The 16,868-nt window shown below is 36.2% G+C and overlaps 1 protein-coding gene across 13 annotated transcripts in view; it reads right to left on the bottom strand.

Moving 5' to 3' along the window:
- atp8b4 (ATPase phospholipid transporting 8B4) overlaps positions 1–16,868 on the bottom strand; it is a 43,260-nt gene that overhangs the window by 16,562 nt on the left and 9,830 nt on the right. For 10 of the 13 annotated variants that reach the window (XM_055192092.2, XM_055192093.2, XM_055192097.2 and 7 more), the window contains 15 exons: positions 13,067–13,125; positions 11,358–11,471; positions 11,156–11,254; positions 10,999–11,060; positions 10,833–10,905; positions 7,733–7,803; positions 7,525–7,607; positions 6,557–6,715; positions 5,460–5,548; positions 5,012–5,208; positions 4,619–4,827; positions 4,495–4,538; positions 2,803–2,968; positions 2,059–2,247; positions 122–237 (listed from right to left, as the gene is read on the bottom strand). In XM_055192092.2, coding sequence (XP_055048067.2) covers positions 122–237; positions 2,059–2,247; positions 2,803–2,968; positions 4,495–4,538; positions 4,619–4,827; positions 5,012–5,208; positions 5,460–5,548; positions 6,557–6,715; positions 7,525–7,607; positions 7,733–7,803; positions 10,833–10,905; positions 10,999–11,060; positions 11,156–11,254; positions 11,358–11,471; positions 13,067–13,125 — 1,730 coding nt within the window. Of the gene's footprint in view, positions 1–121; positions 238–2,058; positions 2,248–2,802; positions 2,969–4,494; positions 4,539–4,618; positions 4,828–5,011; positions 5,209–5,459; positions 5,549–6,556; positions 6,716–7,524; positions 7,608–7,732; positions 7,804–10,832; positions 10,906–10,998; positions 11,061–11,155; positions 11,255–11,357; positions 11,472–13,066; positions 13,126–13,619; positions 13,716–16,868 lie in introns of all 13 variants that reach the window. The other 3 variants (XM_055192099.2, XM_055192100.2, XM_055192101.2) reach the window with 1 other exon arrangement.

Genomic DNA, 16,868 nt, shown 5'->3' with positions numbered 1-16,868 from the left:
GTGCTAAAATGCTAACTCACTTCCGGGTTTTGCCTCCAAAAATATTTCATCCCTGCGGCACTCGATATAAAAGGAAAGGACTCTATAAACAAGGAAAGAAGAGCTTAGCAAGTAGACTTACATTAAGGTGCTCTGAGGTAGTATACATAAGCTCTTCATTAGACGGGTCCAGCCTGTCAAAGAGTATTGTGTCTGCTCCTTTTGAGTAAAGCCTTAGCTGCCCATTTGGGTTTCTCACTGCAGAAGAGACAGTAAATGACTGTGCTAGTTATAAATGTCAGAGTACACAAAAAAAAGATTCAACAGATTTGCCTATCGATTTCCCACAAGTGGATGAATTATGCAAAAGCCTAAAAAGAAATGGCAGACATGATGGATCAATTTAGAGTAACATTAGCAATAGCACATACTGTGACAAAGATATAAATATCTAATAGAAAAATATATATAACAACAAATATTTATGAATTTTAAAATTAAAATATAAATGAAAGTGGTGGGCAAACGATTAATCGTGATTAATCGCATACAAAAAAGTGATATATATTATTATTAGAGCTGGGCATAGATTAACCTAGATTAATCTCATACAAAATAAAAGTATTTTTTTGCATAACATATGAGTTTGTGCTGTGTGTAATTATTATGTATATATAAATACACACACATTAATGTATGTATTTAAGAAACATTTACATGTGTATATATATTTATTTATATTTTTATATATTCTAAATTATATATAAATAAAAAAGCGATATTTAAATAAAACATTTCTTAAATGTAAACATGTATGTGTGTGTATTTAAATATACATAATATTTACACACATCACAAACTCTTATATTATGCAAAAAAATACCTTTATTTTGTATGAGATTAATCTAGATTATTATATATAATATGTGTTCATAATATATGTGTGTGTGTGTAATTATTATGTATATTTAAATACACACACATACATGTTTACCTTTAAGAATTTTTTTAAATAAATAAAATAAATATAAACAGTGGCGGCCGGTGACTTCTTTTTTTGAGGGCGCTCGACACGAAGTTCGTCACAACTAGGGTTGTGCTAAAAAAATCGATTCACCATTTCTGAATCGATTTTCATATTAATTTCTAAAGATCGATCCGTAACTCAGAGGATCGATTTAATCATTAATACCTTAAACTTGGCGTGTCATTGAATTCACACATGCGAGTGAGGTGGAAGGACATTAAAACAACAAACATGGCCGTGAGTAACGTTAAGCAAGCGGATGTTTTGAAAACTCCAGAAAAGCAAATAGTATCAATATGTTGCATAACTACAGTCCTGTAATTCAGGTAACAGCTGGGAAAAAAAATGCTTTTTTCAAAAACACTTATCTAAATCTCGAAGATCGGATAAGTCCGGATCAAATCGAATAATGATATAATCGATTCAAGATCTTGAGAATCGGAATCAAATCAATTCTTGAAATTTGAATCGAAACCCAGCCCTAGTCACAACATGTATGTAGCCCATCATGTGTCTGGTCCGTAATTTCAATATATGTGTTCTGCGCGTCTAGTGATCCTATGTGCATCACGTGTCTTGTCAAAATAAGTGCCTGCTGAAGATGCGTCTAAAGGGTTTATGATAAAACAGACGCTCGCATTTGCCAGATACTCACATTGTCTCATGCATACTCAGAGTTTATTGTTAAGGGAGTGTCTTGCGTGTATTTTGTGAATGTGAGCGTCTCATTTATCATAAACGGTTTTGACGCGTGTGCAGCAGCCACTTATATTTGGCAAAACACGTGATGCACATGGTTCACATGACGCAATAAACACATATTTTGCGCCCCTCTGATAAGCAGTCATAAGCCGCCACTGAATATAAATACATATAAATGTTTCATGAATACATACATGAATGTGTGTATTATTTAAATATACACATTATAATTACATGCAGTACACACACATACATGTATATTATGCAAACACTCACTTTTAGTTTGTATGTGATTAATTGCGATTAATCGCTTACCCACCAATTAATACAAAATAATAAAACAGACCAACCAATAACGCTCATTCTTTTGCGGATGTTGTTGAAATCTAAAATGGCCAGTAGTTGGTAGGTAACCGGTTGACCCATCTCATATAAAGTGATGGTTTCTGGGGTTCTGGACCGGAACACAAAGCCGAAGTTTCGTGCCGCTGTGACCAGAGCTCCTTCATCTGGAGATTGTGCCTGATACACCAGCTCACCTTTAACAATTCACAAAACTTCAATGAGTCTAATTTTACACAGGTCTATATAGTTTTATAGTTTCAGTTTAATTTCATATCTATAACACTTCAAAATTGGCATTGTCACAATTTCACATTCAAAGCTTTAGACAAACATGAAATCTTGGAGCATCTCAAAAATCTACTCTCAGTGGAGCATCTACACCCAAAGTGCAACAAGGATATGAAAATATTGTAATATCTGTCACTGGGGCAGCATTACCCTTTAAAAAGGTCCTAATGTGTACCATGTAAGTACAAATATGTATCTTTGAACTGCCAATATGTACATTTGAAGTACTAATATGCACTCTTTGGGTACCAAGGTGTACCTTTTTGAAAGGATACTGCAGTGACAACGTTTGTACCTTTATTTCTGATAGTGTACTTGCAAACATAGCTTTGTAAAGTATGTGTATTGTTGGCTTTCTTGACAAAATGTTAAAGGCTCTCTCATTTGGAAGTCGCTTTGATTAAAAGCATCTGCTAAGTAAATAAATGTATTTGTAATATTTTGTTTGGGGTTTAGTTTACCCTCATTTCTCTCTTCTGGCATGACAGTGTGACAGAGTGCTAACAGACGGAAGAATTCCTGCACCAGAGGCTCTTCCAGTTTGATGGCCTCAACCAAGCTGCTGTCATGGAAACGAAACTTCCGGTCCATCAGTGGATTGAAGGAGAAATCCACACATGGGGTTTTCTGTAAGAGTCCAAGATAACATCTTAAATGTCTGTATTTATTCTATAAACCGTCAAATACACATATAGTGTATACAATATATATATATATATATATATAGACACACACACACACACACACACACACACACACACACACACACACACAGTATGTATATTTGACCTTGTCTGTGAAATCCAGGCTAAAGTCTCATAATCTAAAGTTGAGATTGGGAGCATCAAAGTTTGATTTCAGTCTTTGACATGACCGTACACAGTCAATATTAGAGATATCAGGGTTATATTTTCACAAAATGTTTTTTACATTATGTAGAATGATTTTGTGTAGAAAATCCATATGGTACCAAAAAGGTTATCGTGACAAAAATATGTTTTAAATTTATGCTAAATACATTTTGTAAAAAGTAAAGATTCATTAAAGGGGCCATAGTGTGAAATCTGACTTTTTCATGTTTAAGTGCTATAATTTGGGTCCCCAGTCCTTCTATTAACCTAGAAAATGTGGAAAAGATAAACCCAGTAACTAAGTTTTGGTAAACCATTCTCTGCAAGCACTTGAAAAATTAGGTAATTGAAATTTGGCTCTCCTTATGATGTCATAAGTGGATCTTCTTATAATAATACCGCCCCTTAATCTGCACTATCCAACCTGGGCACTGCCATTTAGGGCAGAGAGTAAAAGAGAGGGAGAAAATAAAATAAAAGACAGCAAAATCACCAATGATTTTTTCAACAAATCACCATGCATCAGCTCATTTGCATTTTAAAGGACACACCCAAAATGGCACATTTTGGCTCTCACCTACAAAATGGCAATTTTGGCATTCTATAATATATTATCTATATTATTTAGTATTTTGAGCTAAAAATTCACAAATGTACTCTGAGGACACCAAAGATTTTTTTACATCTTAAAAAAGTCTGGTCCCCTTTTAATATATTTAGTTTAAATCTTAACTTCATTTTACAACCCATACGACAAACATATTTTAAGTATATTTTATATTTTTCCTGGCCAAAATATAAAAGTTTATAATGTATACAATGTATGCAATTTTATTGCAGTTGAAAATATATTTAATTTTAATCTATTAAAACCTGTTAATCTAACAGGTTCATAACATAAACAAAGTTTTTCTTGCAATGCCATGTGAATGTAAATGCTTTCAAAAAAATATATAAATGTGTAAAAATGTGTAAAAAAATATGTTCTATGAAAAAAAAAATTAGAAACATATTTCTAAATATTTTTCAGCCAATATATATTTTTGGGCCACTTTTTGTATATTTTGAAAAATATTTAAAATTATATTCGATTTCTTTTTGCCGTATGGCACGAGTAAATCACAAATTATGACTTTAGTTTGGCTTCCACAGACTGGGTCACAAATTGACAGTAACATGGCAAGATTAGATAATTCCACATTTCTTAAACTAATTCATTTAGTAAATAAATAAAAAATCTTGAGATATTTAGGCTTCTGTTGTCTATACACATGTTTGTCTAAAATGGTTGGGTTTTCTCACCTCTGTAATATCTACTTTATGCCCAAATTCATCATAAACTTCACCTAAACAAACAAAAACAAAGCAATCAACATGTTTTACTATATATAGGAGTAGACACATAACCAAAAATATATAAGCTCACCATAAGTCTTGCCATTGATGGAACACTTATTAAACACCATGATGTTTTGGGTGAGGGTCCCTGTTTTATCCGAAAAGATGAATTCCACCTGACCCAATTCTTCATTGAGGGTGGTGGTCCGAGCTTCGGCAGGTGTGTCCTTAGGGCTGTAGTACATGCGTCTGTCCCAGTTTATAAAGTAACTGTGTCCCAGCCGCAAAACTTCAACGCTGCAATATAGTAAGTTTCGTTTTAACATAATTAGCTCAAGCTTCAGTTTAACACTAATTCCATTAAATAAGCAGGACATTAATACAATTTAATATTTCCAAACCATCCGTCATTCTCATATAAATTTAATTACAACAGTAATAGATTGCTTTAGCTACCTATAATGTGATTTCCGTGACCTACCTAACATATAGTGAGATTGGTACAACAGTATTAAGGATGATAATGTAGGACCAAAAGGTCAGGAAGCCAGAGAAGATTGCATTGCTAGTGAGTTCTTTCCACTGAAGATACGCCCAGAAGTTGCTGCCAACTTTCTCCTCCCAAATGGTGTTTCCAATGGCCAAGATGATGCCCATACAGATGAGGAATCCAAAGATCTGGCAACCCAACACATATGCTTTAACATTCAATTGTGTTTCATTCAAGGTATGCGTTATTTTTGAACAACCAAATGATATTCAAAATAATGATTGTTTGTACATATAACTTAATTTACAGATGTGTAGTAGAGTCATGGTTATGTCTTTCTTAACCATAACTAGATAAACCACCCATTAAAAGTCTGATGGCATGAGCAAATTAAAAGTAGCACTAGCACCTATCAATCGGTTCAGTGTTTCACACTCACCCACAGCACTAAAGTGTTCATCAGCCTATCAATACTTGTTCTTTTGAATTTCGTCCTTCCACAGTTTTGCATCAGCTTAGTTTGGAGGCCTGACGAGCCAAAAAAAACAAAAAAAACAAAGTTACACACACAATAAGCACACAGGGCTTTGTTCATCCTTAGATCAGTGGTCTCCAACATGGTGCCCGCACAGAGTCTCTGAGTTGCCCGTCAAACAACATTCTAATAATAGCCTCAATTTTAATATTTATTTATTACATATTTTGTATATTAGCTTGGTTTCTTTTTTGTACGTTAATATTTTAAACAATAATAAAACATCTAATCAAGTAATTTGTAACATTTTGATCATTTCAATGGTTCTTGCAGCCCTACTCTAAAAAACCTGCTAAATAGCACTAAAAGCTCGTAATCATTAAGTATTTGACACATCAGTGTTTCTCTCTCAACACTGACAGATTTCAGGTGATCTCCTGGCTTTCTATGCCATTTTGCACCTTGTTTTCTTCACGTGTTCAATGCTTATTCCCTGTGTCATTTCACGTTATTTATTATGACTCAACTTGTATACTTAAATGCTCTGATTTCTTTGTATGTTGAGTTAAATACTTCGCTTGATGGCTACATCTGGTGGAAATTTTGTGTCAATAGCCCACTAAAAATGCTGTCAAATACTTATTTTTCCTGCTGTAGCACATATGAAGAACCATCCAGGGGTGATATAGCACCACTATAGCACCAGATATGGTTCTATATAGCACAATATGCTTCTACACATGTACTACATAGGTGCTTTATGGCACATTAAATGGTTCCTCTATGATTACGAGCCAGTGAACCACTTTTAGTGCTATTTAGCACCGTTGGTTTTGCGTTTAGTGTAACTAGTCAATTTAAAATTTGAATAGTTAAAGTTAAAGTTATGAATTTATAAATAATTTATACATTTTCATTTTTTGGATGAGCTATTTCTTTAATAACAGATGAGACAGAATGACTAAGCAAGATGTACCAAGGGAGTACCAAGATGACAAACCAATCTTTCTTAAAAAAGCCATTCTGCTAAATAATAAAAAGAACATTGAAGATAAATGTACCTGCGAAGATAACCAATCCAAAACACCACTCAGTATTTCGGAGCACGCAGCCTCTCAAGAGCATCTTCTCATTGTCCAGTGAGTACTTATTATCGTTCCAGTATAGTGTCCCTGTAAACTTGTCCAATTTATTGTTGGGAGGTTCGCAGATGACTTCCCCTGAGAGATACGATGAACACAACAAGTAACAGGAAAGTGTAATTCAAAGGCAAATGTTGGCTATTATTTTGCTTTATTGAACTGCTGCGGCTCTTTATCGCACTGAATGCTTACTGTGACTTTTTCACCTGCTGGATGTGTTATACACAAACAAAGCTGACAATAATGGCACTGATAATATCATTCGAAAAGTTCATTATCGTTTCACACAAAAAAAATCACAGAGCATAGAACAGCATTCTTGAAAATGAAAATATTATTAGCTCTGAACTCACAGCCACGTTTTTTTTCATGAATGCCGAAGTTGCTCTTCAAATTAATTAGGATAGAATCAAAGCGAAGACACTCGAAATCTCATTACAAAGGCTTCTTGACAGCTTTAAGAAATGCGCGAGCATATCAAAAACCCCATGGGTGAAAGCCACAGGCATCAATATAAATGCAGCGCGAACGTTTGAGTTTACTGCATCTAGTGCAATAACCCGGCAAGCAATAACCGTCATTTCACCATCTAGGTATAGGCCTACTATAACTAACCCATTTATTGCAAAAATTAACAGTTTTTTTTTGTAGTACCATGGTTAATTAATAGCTTAAATTTCCATCATGTAAGTAAAGTCAACAGTGATTACAAGTCGTTTGGTTTCATTTATTTATTTAATTTCCTTTATTTTTGGGCTATGGCTAGACATCCATAAAAATTTCACTGACATTTTGCCTCGTTTTTGCCTAGATGTCTGGGCTTTGTTTGGATAGCTATTAGACGTCTTTGCAAAATTGCTTGCTGGTGTGTGTGAATATAGCTTTACCATTAAAGTCGGCGAGCTTCGTGACATCATCCCCGAGGTCTGAGGTTACAGTCAAAGCCTGACGCACCTTCAGGTTCGTCTCCCTGTTGAAAATATTTGATACCTTAAAAGAAGTGTTTCCGTGCCATTTTCACGCTTATGGCTTTAAGGAAGTTCTGGAGGTTTGACATATTCAGTGAGACTCAATGTGAACAGAAAACTCCTTTACCCGTCAAGTTCTGCGGTCTCGATATAGCACAGTCCATAGGGCTCACTGCTGGAGAGAAGGAGAAGGTCAGCCTGTAGACAGAAGAGAGAGGACGGTATAGATGAGAGGGGAACTCATAAATCATCTAATGTATGATGGTGAAATCTAGAGCTTTCTTTACATTACAGTGGACTCTGATGTCATGAATGTAGATAACTAGAAAGATATTGGAATAGTTTGTCTTTATATTCACTAACATTTTGCCGTTCCTGGCTAATACATTTATTGGTAAAGCTTTCACCTATTAGCCTTACACTTAAATATTACAATTATTCATATTCTACCTTTAGTTACAAAAACCCCTGTGATTTTCTCGCGTAAACCCAAAAACCAAAGTTGCGACTAATCATTTGCAGAATAAAGGTTTGCTATGTGGGTAGTCTATGTATAATAATTATGTATATATATACACTCTAAAAACAAACGGTGCTATATAGCACCAAAAGTGGTTATTTGCTCGTAATCATAGAAGAACTGTTTTTGTGCCATATAGCACCGGTGAAGCACCAGTGAAGCACCTGTGTAGAACCATATAGTGCTATGTAGAACCATATTTGGTGCTATAGTGGTTCTATATGGCCCCTATATGGTTCTACACAGGTGCTTCACCGGTGCCATATGGCACTAAAAACGGTTCTTCTATGATTACGATCCAAAGCAACAGTTTTGGTTCTATATAGCACCGTTTGTTTTTTTAGAGTGTATATATATATATATATATATATATATATATATATATATATATATATATATATATATATATAAAACATTTGCCTGTGTATATACATTTTTATATTTATATTAGGGCTGTCAAAATTAACGCGTTAATAACGCGTTAACGCAAATTCATTTTAACGCCACTAATTTTATTAACGGAGATTAACGCAACGCGCAATTTCTGTTTGACCCTTGGTCCAGCCCATAGTTGAATGAACAGAGACGCAGACAAATGTGACTCTCTCTGAATGAGTAAAAGGTTTTCATAGAAATAAGAACATTAAGCAAATCGTCTACCAAATCCAATGCTCTAAATGCTCGTTGGACATCTGATATGATTTTTATTTATACGTCTGAGAGGTGTAACGTTACCGTCCTCCTAATGCTTAATCTAATACAAAAATGCGTCTCAATTCATTTTGGTTTCGCTTTTATGCATGACTTAGAAAATAGACTGCAGGACTTGCTTGATGTTAAAAGAGTCATTAAGAGAGATAAAGTTCGGTACCTGATTAATGTTAAAGAGTTATTAAGAGCGACAAGACTCAAAAGCGATCTCCTCACGCTGACTGACTGATATCTGAAGCGCGTGCACACAGACGCGCAAGTGCGCGACCCGGATATATAGACATCTACACAAAATTACAGTTTTACAAATATCTGTTTTGATAAGAATTCACGCAGGTAGGCTCTATAATCTGTTATGTTTTAAGTAAATGTTTGGTTAACTGTTGGGTAAAACTATCTGATGTGTAACATTATATTAGATCACTTAGATTTTAAGCAGTCTGTCTCAATGTCAATCAAACAAAAGGAAAAAAAGTTGTACATACATTGATGATGTTTTTTCTTTTTGTGTGCTAAATCTATTAGTTTTACCAGTGATTTTAAGGTATTGATGTGGTAATATAATGTATGGATGTGGAAATGTTTGTGGTAATTTGACTCTTTCAACTTCAAACACGTGTAGTTCTGTCATATTTTGTTATATTTCAACAAATCATGCATTGTTCTATGTTTTAATAGTGAATGTAAAAATATGAACAACTTTTTTTTTAAATTTGCTAATTCCGACTCAACTTGCCAGCACAGGTCACAAATGATGCAGCAGCAAACAAAAATGGAGAAAGAACATTTTCTGAAAGGAAAATTCATATACAAAACAATGGCTGGTGATTCTGTTAAAATGTAAACAGGCTGTTGTTAACATAAATTTGCATAAAGCATCTATATATGTATATATGATTAGAATATTAAAAACCTGAAAAGTGTTAAATTAGGGTAAATTTAGAATGGATAAAAATGTGCGATTAATTTGCGATTAATCGCAGTTAACTCATGAAATCATGCGATTAATCTAGATTAATTTTTTTAATCTATTGACAGCCCTAATTTATATATTATATATTATAAATATCTTTTTCTACAAATTATGCATGTATTTACTCCCCCTCACGTTGTTACAGATCTAAATACATTTCTTTGTTGTGCTGAACACAAAGGAAGATATTTTGAGCAATGTTTCTAACCAAACTGTTTTGAAGCACCATTGACTTCCATAGTATTTTTCTTTTCTAATATAGGAGTCAATGGTGCTTCTGTTTCCTGCTTAATACATTTCTCCCTTTGTTTAGCAGAACATAGAAATTTATACAGACTTGTAACAACTAGAAGGTGAGTAAATGATGACAGAATTTTCATTTTTGGGTGAACTATCCCTTTAATGCAATACAATTGTTCATGTCAATGTGCATTAACCACAATTAATGTTGAAATTAACATGAACTAAGATAAATAAATGCTGTTGAAGTACTGTCATTGTTAGTTCATGTAAACCGTTTATGATAAAAGAGACGCTCATGTTCACAAAATACATACAAGACCCTTAACAGTAAACTCTTATTACACATGAGATTAAACGAGTATCTGGCAAACACGAGCGTCTCTTTTATCATAAACCCTTTAGACACATCTGTAGCAGGCACTTATTTTGACAAGACACTTGATGCACATAGAATCGCTCGACGCACAGAACACATACTTTGTAATGACGAACCACACACATGACGGGCTACATACATGTTGTGACGAACTTCGCATCAAGCGCCCTCGAAAAAAGAAGTCACCGGCCGCCACTGGCAAATACAACCTTATTATAAGGTGTTAGCACATCTTTTGTTTTTTATTATAAAGCCAAATGCACGCAGACTTGAAACAGCATGACAATAATGCTTAAAAAAGTATTTTTTCGGGGGTCAAGTGTGACTTGGGTTCATGCCCTAAGAGTACCAGTGATTTTGACCGCATTATAGTTTAACAGGATTATAAAATGATTCAAACTTACAGCAACAAACTGATTGTTCTCAAGTTTGATAATATCCCCGACTCTTACATTCATCCATTTTTCATTCTGTAATCTGAAATCAGGAAAAATTATGCAATTGTTCTGTAACACATTATTCCCAATTTCTTGTACATGCTGACACATGGTGTACAGTAAGGACACTTACTTTCCTTTGATGAGTACCTGAGACTGCCGGGTATTGACTTGTTGGTCACTTTTATGGCGAAACTAAAAAATCCAGAACAGATCAATCACAGGAAATATTAGTTTGCCTGTGTGGGACACAGCATCGGACTCATAAAAGAACATGAACAGACTCTTACATAGTCGTCAGTAGCATCTTTGACAGCTGTGATAGCCAAAACCAACACCAAAGGCACAATGGTGGTGAACCAGGACAAAGAGGAGATTTCTGGAATTAACTGGAATTGACACACAGTATAATCCCAATTACATCTCTTATAATAAATGATTTATAACTGAAGCCCCCATGTACTGCTTTTATAAGATGGCTTTAAGGCAAACCTGTAATATCAGGAGAACTAAGAAGTAGGCATTCGCGAAACGCTGGAACTGCTCAAACAGGTTGGTGGGCAGGAAGGTGAAGACGTTATATTTTGCTGTCTTGATGCGATTGTCCTGCGAAAGACAAAACGGTAACACTTTACAATAAGGTTGTATTTGTTACAATTATTAAATGCATTAGCTAACAGGAGCTAATAATGAACAATGTTGTTCATCAGCATCTATTAAATTCCCTGTAAAGTCAATCTTGAAAATTGTTCCTAAACACATTATAAATGTTAGAAAACATTGCTGAAACACGCCACAAAGACTATCTAGTAATTAATTGCAGAGTTTGATCGTTTTTCAACAGTTTTTTAGGCGTGCCTAAAATGCACATGGCCATCCCAATACTGCGAGTGGGCGTGGTTTCCACCGCTTGAGAACAGAGAATGCTGCCTATTTTCCAAGATTTTAAAGGGACACTCCACTTTTTTTGAAAATATGCTAATTTTCCAGCTCCTCTAGAGTTAAACATTTGATTTTTACTGTTTTGGAATCCATTCAGCTGATCTCCAGGTCTGGCGTTGCCACTTTAATCATAGCTTAGCATAATCCATTGAATCTGATTAGACCATTAGCATCGCGCTAAAAAATAAAACAAAGAGTTTCGATATTTCTCCTATTTAAAACTTGACTCTTCTGTAGGTAAATTGTGTACTAAGATCGACGAGGACTTTGCTGTCGTAATATGGCTGCAGGAGGCGCAATGATATTACACAGTCCCCGAAAATAGTCCCTTGCTATTGAAATTTATCAAGGGGACTATTTTCGGCTGCTGTGTAATATCATGTATAGCCAGCTGGATGGTTATCGCAAATAAATCCCTTCAGGGTTATACAATCCTGATCACTCTGTCTGGATTTATTCTTCATTAATAAATACAACCTTATTATTAAGTCTTAAAACATAAAGTCTTAAACAAATCTTGTTTTGACAGTTGTTACATCACCAAATCATTAGCATTTAATCATATTAATTAACAAGCTTTTAAAGGTGCAGTGTGTAAATTTTAGCGGCATCTAGTGGTGAGGTTGCGAATTGCAACCAAAGGCTCAGTCCACTGCTCACCTCTTGCTTTTGAAACACATAGAGAAGCTACGGTAGCCGCCACCGGACAAACATGTCATCGCCAGAGACAACTTAGTAAAAATGGTTTGTCCGTTAAGGGCTTCTGTAGAAACATGCCGGCACGAAATGGCTACTTCCATGTAAGGGGACCCTCTGTATATGTAGATAAAAACGTCTCATTCTAAGGTAATAAAAATATAACGGTTCATTCATTATGAAAGGTCTTTATACCCCTGATAATACAGTTTTGTATATTATTTTGCATTTCTGTCAAGAGATCCTTCTAAAAATTACACATTGCACCTTTAATAACAATAGTAAAAATGATTTTGAACCGATGCTGCCGATGAATAAGATGCTGGTCAAGAAGCCTGAGGTCGTGCCAAAAACACAATATGAAACAAAATACTTTGTGTCACCTAATGTGTTCTCAATATTTTTATAATGCAGTAACTATTTTAGCTCTCTTCGGTATTTCGTCCCTGACAACCCATGAAGCCATAACTACAGCATGTCATTATTTCTTCAATCACTTATTTTTAGGCTCAGTAATGTTTATACCACATACTGTTATAAATATAAAACAATTATTGACTTACAGCATAACTGAAGCGCTCATTGTAGTCCCGATCATTGGCCCGAACGTGTCGTTCCTCTTCTAAAGTTGAATGAATGTTTAGTTGTCAAATATTGGTGGGAAAACACAGATTTACAGTAAATGCCCATTCATTTCACATCCAATCCAGTTTCAAAGCAAAAACCCGACATGCACCACCAGCTCTCATTTCCTGGATTCAATTGCCTGTTTGTGTCCTTTCTGTGCACTCTGCGGTATTGAAGGTGAGTGGGAAGCGTTAAATGTTTTCAATATTTTCAAAAGCAACTGACATCAACATCTCAGGGTACATAATGAGATCATCAGTGAATATCACTTAGCAATGAAATGAGAGAAATTAAAATAGGATGTGTACAAAGCTCTTCTCAGAAGTAAGTGAGAACCTAACATTGATTCTCTTGATACTGTAAGAACAGCCGGCTTTTGTGAGAAACCTCTGGTAATATTTGCTTTCATGATATTTGAGACTTCTTATGATGTAGAACAAAGTTTGTGTCAAAACATCCTCCCAATCCCACAATTCTGTGCATCTCTACCTTGTCCGGGTCCTTTTGATCGTGGGTTCCAATCTCCTCTCCATGGCACTAACATCCATAGCCATCGCAGCGCCATTGCCCATTTGCAATGTCATTCTTTGAGCCGCACAAATGAACAGTTAGTAAGCGACAAACAACCCTAAACTAACTGCAAGTTGAATAATTAAGGTTCAAGAATATCTCATAAAAATACTACAAAACCAGTGGTGTTTGTTTCTCTTGGGCAGCTAAATCCAAGTACATCGGATTGCTCTGGAATCTAACAGATGTTGCCTACACTTGCCTGTGATTTCAGTAGACTGAAGCCACACCTATGGAATTTCAGTGCCTGAAGGGTTTGTGGTAATTTACATTACATGACTCCTAATTGTTTACCAGCCTTTTACTTAGGAGCTGGTGGGACTTTTGGCATAATAAACTTGTAACTTGGGCAAAAGCCTATAGGAATCCTTTACTGCTCTTTCATCTAACTGTTATTTTAATTTAATTGCATATAAATTGAATATTACCGAGACCCTAAGGTGACATTGGAGTAAAAAAAATCTAAAGATTAGTTTCATGTGCTCACGTGAAACCTTCGCGTGCTCACGCGAAAGTTTCGCGTGGTCAGGTGAAACTTTCGCGTGGTCACGCGAAACTCCTGTGTGGTCACGCAAAACCTTCATGTGCAGAATTTTTTTTAAGTTTAGTTTCGCGCGCACACGTAAAACTGTCTCGTGCGCGTGTGAATCTTTCACTTGGGCTCGCGATAGTTTCACGTGCGCACGCGAAAGTTTCACGTGCACACGCGAAAGCCTCACCCGCGCACGCGACACTAAAAGCTATAGTTTCACGTGCGCACGCAAAACTAAACTTTATTTACTTTTTGCTCCATGTCCCCCCAAGCCCGGAATACACTGCAGGATTTTTGCCCTCTTATAAGATCATTAACTTATCACACTGTGCGACACGGAGCATTTAAACTTAGGTATGACAAGCATGTAGACTGTACGATGATGACATGGAGGCTTCGGCGGCTGCTTCGCACGTTAGCGCAACGTCAACAGCATGCGCTCGTGGTAAACAAATACCGGCGCGCAGGTCGTAGCAGCAAACACACTGTGCGGTGATCATGCCGAATTTCTGACACTGTCAGAAAACTATCGTAGGCTATCTTTGGATGCAAGACCTGAAAAACGTCCGTCTTTGAATCTCTCTCACTGTACGACATAGGACCACCGATGAAGAGCCACGATCACAGAAATCGCGACGATTGTTTCACGATGGCAATCTTTCGTCTGGGACAGCCAATAATCGTGCAGTGTATCCCGGGCTTAAGGGGCTCTGTAGAATATCAACTTTGCCTTATATGTCCATTACGAGAAATATAAATAGAACCGAATAGGCCACATATCTAGATAGACACAGTTTGAGATCTTTGATACAGGAGACCTCTCCATTGGTCCAAAAGGATTCGTTTGATTTTGCACTCTCATTTAATCTCTTTGCTTGTGTTTGCTTTTTGTATGGATGTTAGGGACACTTACTGCATCTTCACACCTAATCTCACATAAAACAAATGTTTAAATCATTTATAGTGACTCAACAGATGAACTCTTTGAACTTGCAGGACGGTGGACCTACTTGTGTACTGACTGAGAGAAGATTCACTGTACAACATGGCAGATGTTCATTTTGTTACCAAAAATACAGATGATGTGAAACATTAATCTTAAGGTAATGTACCATTATCGATTGAAATTTGGAGATCTGGGCTCAGGTCCAGTTTACGTTATGCTGAGGTTTGCATAATTTCATAACCTTACCAAAAGTCAAACAGGGTTTATGTAGATGGAGAAGTCTTAGGTTGCATTAAAGTGGCATTCTTCAAACCAGACTTCCCTTTAAAATACTTCTTAAAAAAAGCCAAACAGGAACTACAAAAGTGTACTCAATCCCAGTATTATAAATTATAATACCCATGTGTAATTAAAGCCCTTTTCACACACAAATTACAAAAATCCTTTTTTATAATTTGCAGACATGGGGACTTGTGACTTGGTGACTTGGACTCGAGTCGACTCGAGTCGCTATTTTTGTGACTTGTGACTTGACTTGACAAAAAGTAAAATACTTGAGACTTGACTCGGACTTGGAAGTTAAAGACTCGGGACTTGACTTGACTTGAGACACGATGACTTGAATGACTTGAGTGTTAATCACATCATGTTTTCAGTTTGAATATAAAATATATAAATAATTTTAAAAAATAAAGTTGACGCAGCTGGAGCGCAGGCTAAGAATGGCGTTGTCATGACTGAATCACGACACTATTATCAGCTCTCGTACCTTACGCACGCCACGCCCACTTAGATCAGATATCAACATGTCAGCCGGAGGGGTACCGAGGGTCATCGCTTTCGGCTTCAACAAGATGTCAAAAGATGAACAGTGCATTGCAAGACATGCAACATTAAAATCACGGGCAGCCACGTGACAACCTCCAATTTTGTCCGTCATTTTTGAAGAGCCATAGTAAGTGCTTGTCATTTTTTTAATGTCTGGTTAGTTGGTAGATAGCTAATGTAATAATCGCTAAAGTAGCCATTAACCCTCATCAATGATGAGTCATTATACCGTGTTGGGGACAAATGTGGGCAAAATAATTTAGATTTTTTTTAAATACTTCCCCTGATCTGAGCGGTATGAGACTTGGCTACTTTTTCTAAGTTTGTAAGCGTCTTTTGCGCGCTCAAGTTCGTTATTTCAAATGTAGTTGCACGAACGGAAGAGACGCGCACGCGGTACGACGCGCTCGTTTTTCTGGCCGCAGCCTTGAGCATTCAGAGCATTACACAAGTGTGTGTGTGTGTGTGTGTGAGAGAGAGAGAGAGAGAGAGAGAGAGTTTGTGTGTGTGTGTGTGTGTGTGTGAGAGAGAGAGAGAGAGAGAGAGAGAGAGTGTGTGTGTGAGTGAGTTAGAGAGAGAGAGAGAGAGAGAGAGAGAGAGAGAGAGAGAGAGAGAGAGAGTTTGTGTGTGTGTGTGTGTGTGTGTGTGTGTGTGTGTGTGTGAGAGAGAGAGAGAGAGAGAGAGAGAGAGAGAGAGAGAGAGAGTGTAAACTATGTTTGAGAGAGAGAGAGAGAGAGAGAGAGAGAGAGAGAGAGAGAGAGAAAGAGAGAGAGAGAGGGAGGTGTTCATAGAGGAGTCTGTTGGGTGTTAAGCTGTTATTTGTTTTATGGACTCAATGTTGAAAATTTCAAACATTTCAAAC

This window comes from Misgurnus anguillicaudatus, chromosome 6 (assembly GCF_027580225.2).
Source record: "Misgurnus anguillicaudatus chromosome 6, ASM2758022v2, whole genome shotgun sequence".
Taxonomy (NCBI): domain Eukaryota; kingdom Metazoa; phylum Chordata; class Actinopteri; order Cypriniformes; family Cobitidae; genus Misgurnus; species Misgurnus anguillicaudatus.
This window is presented reverse-complemented; position numbering and strand designations above follow the sequence as displayed.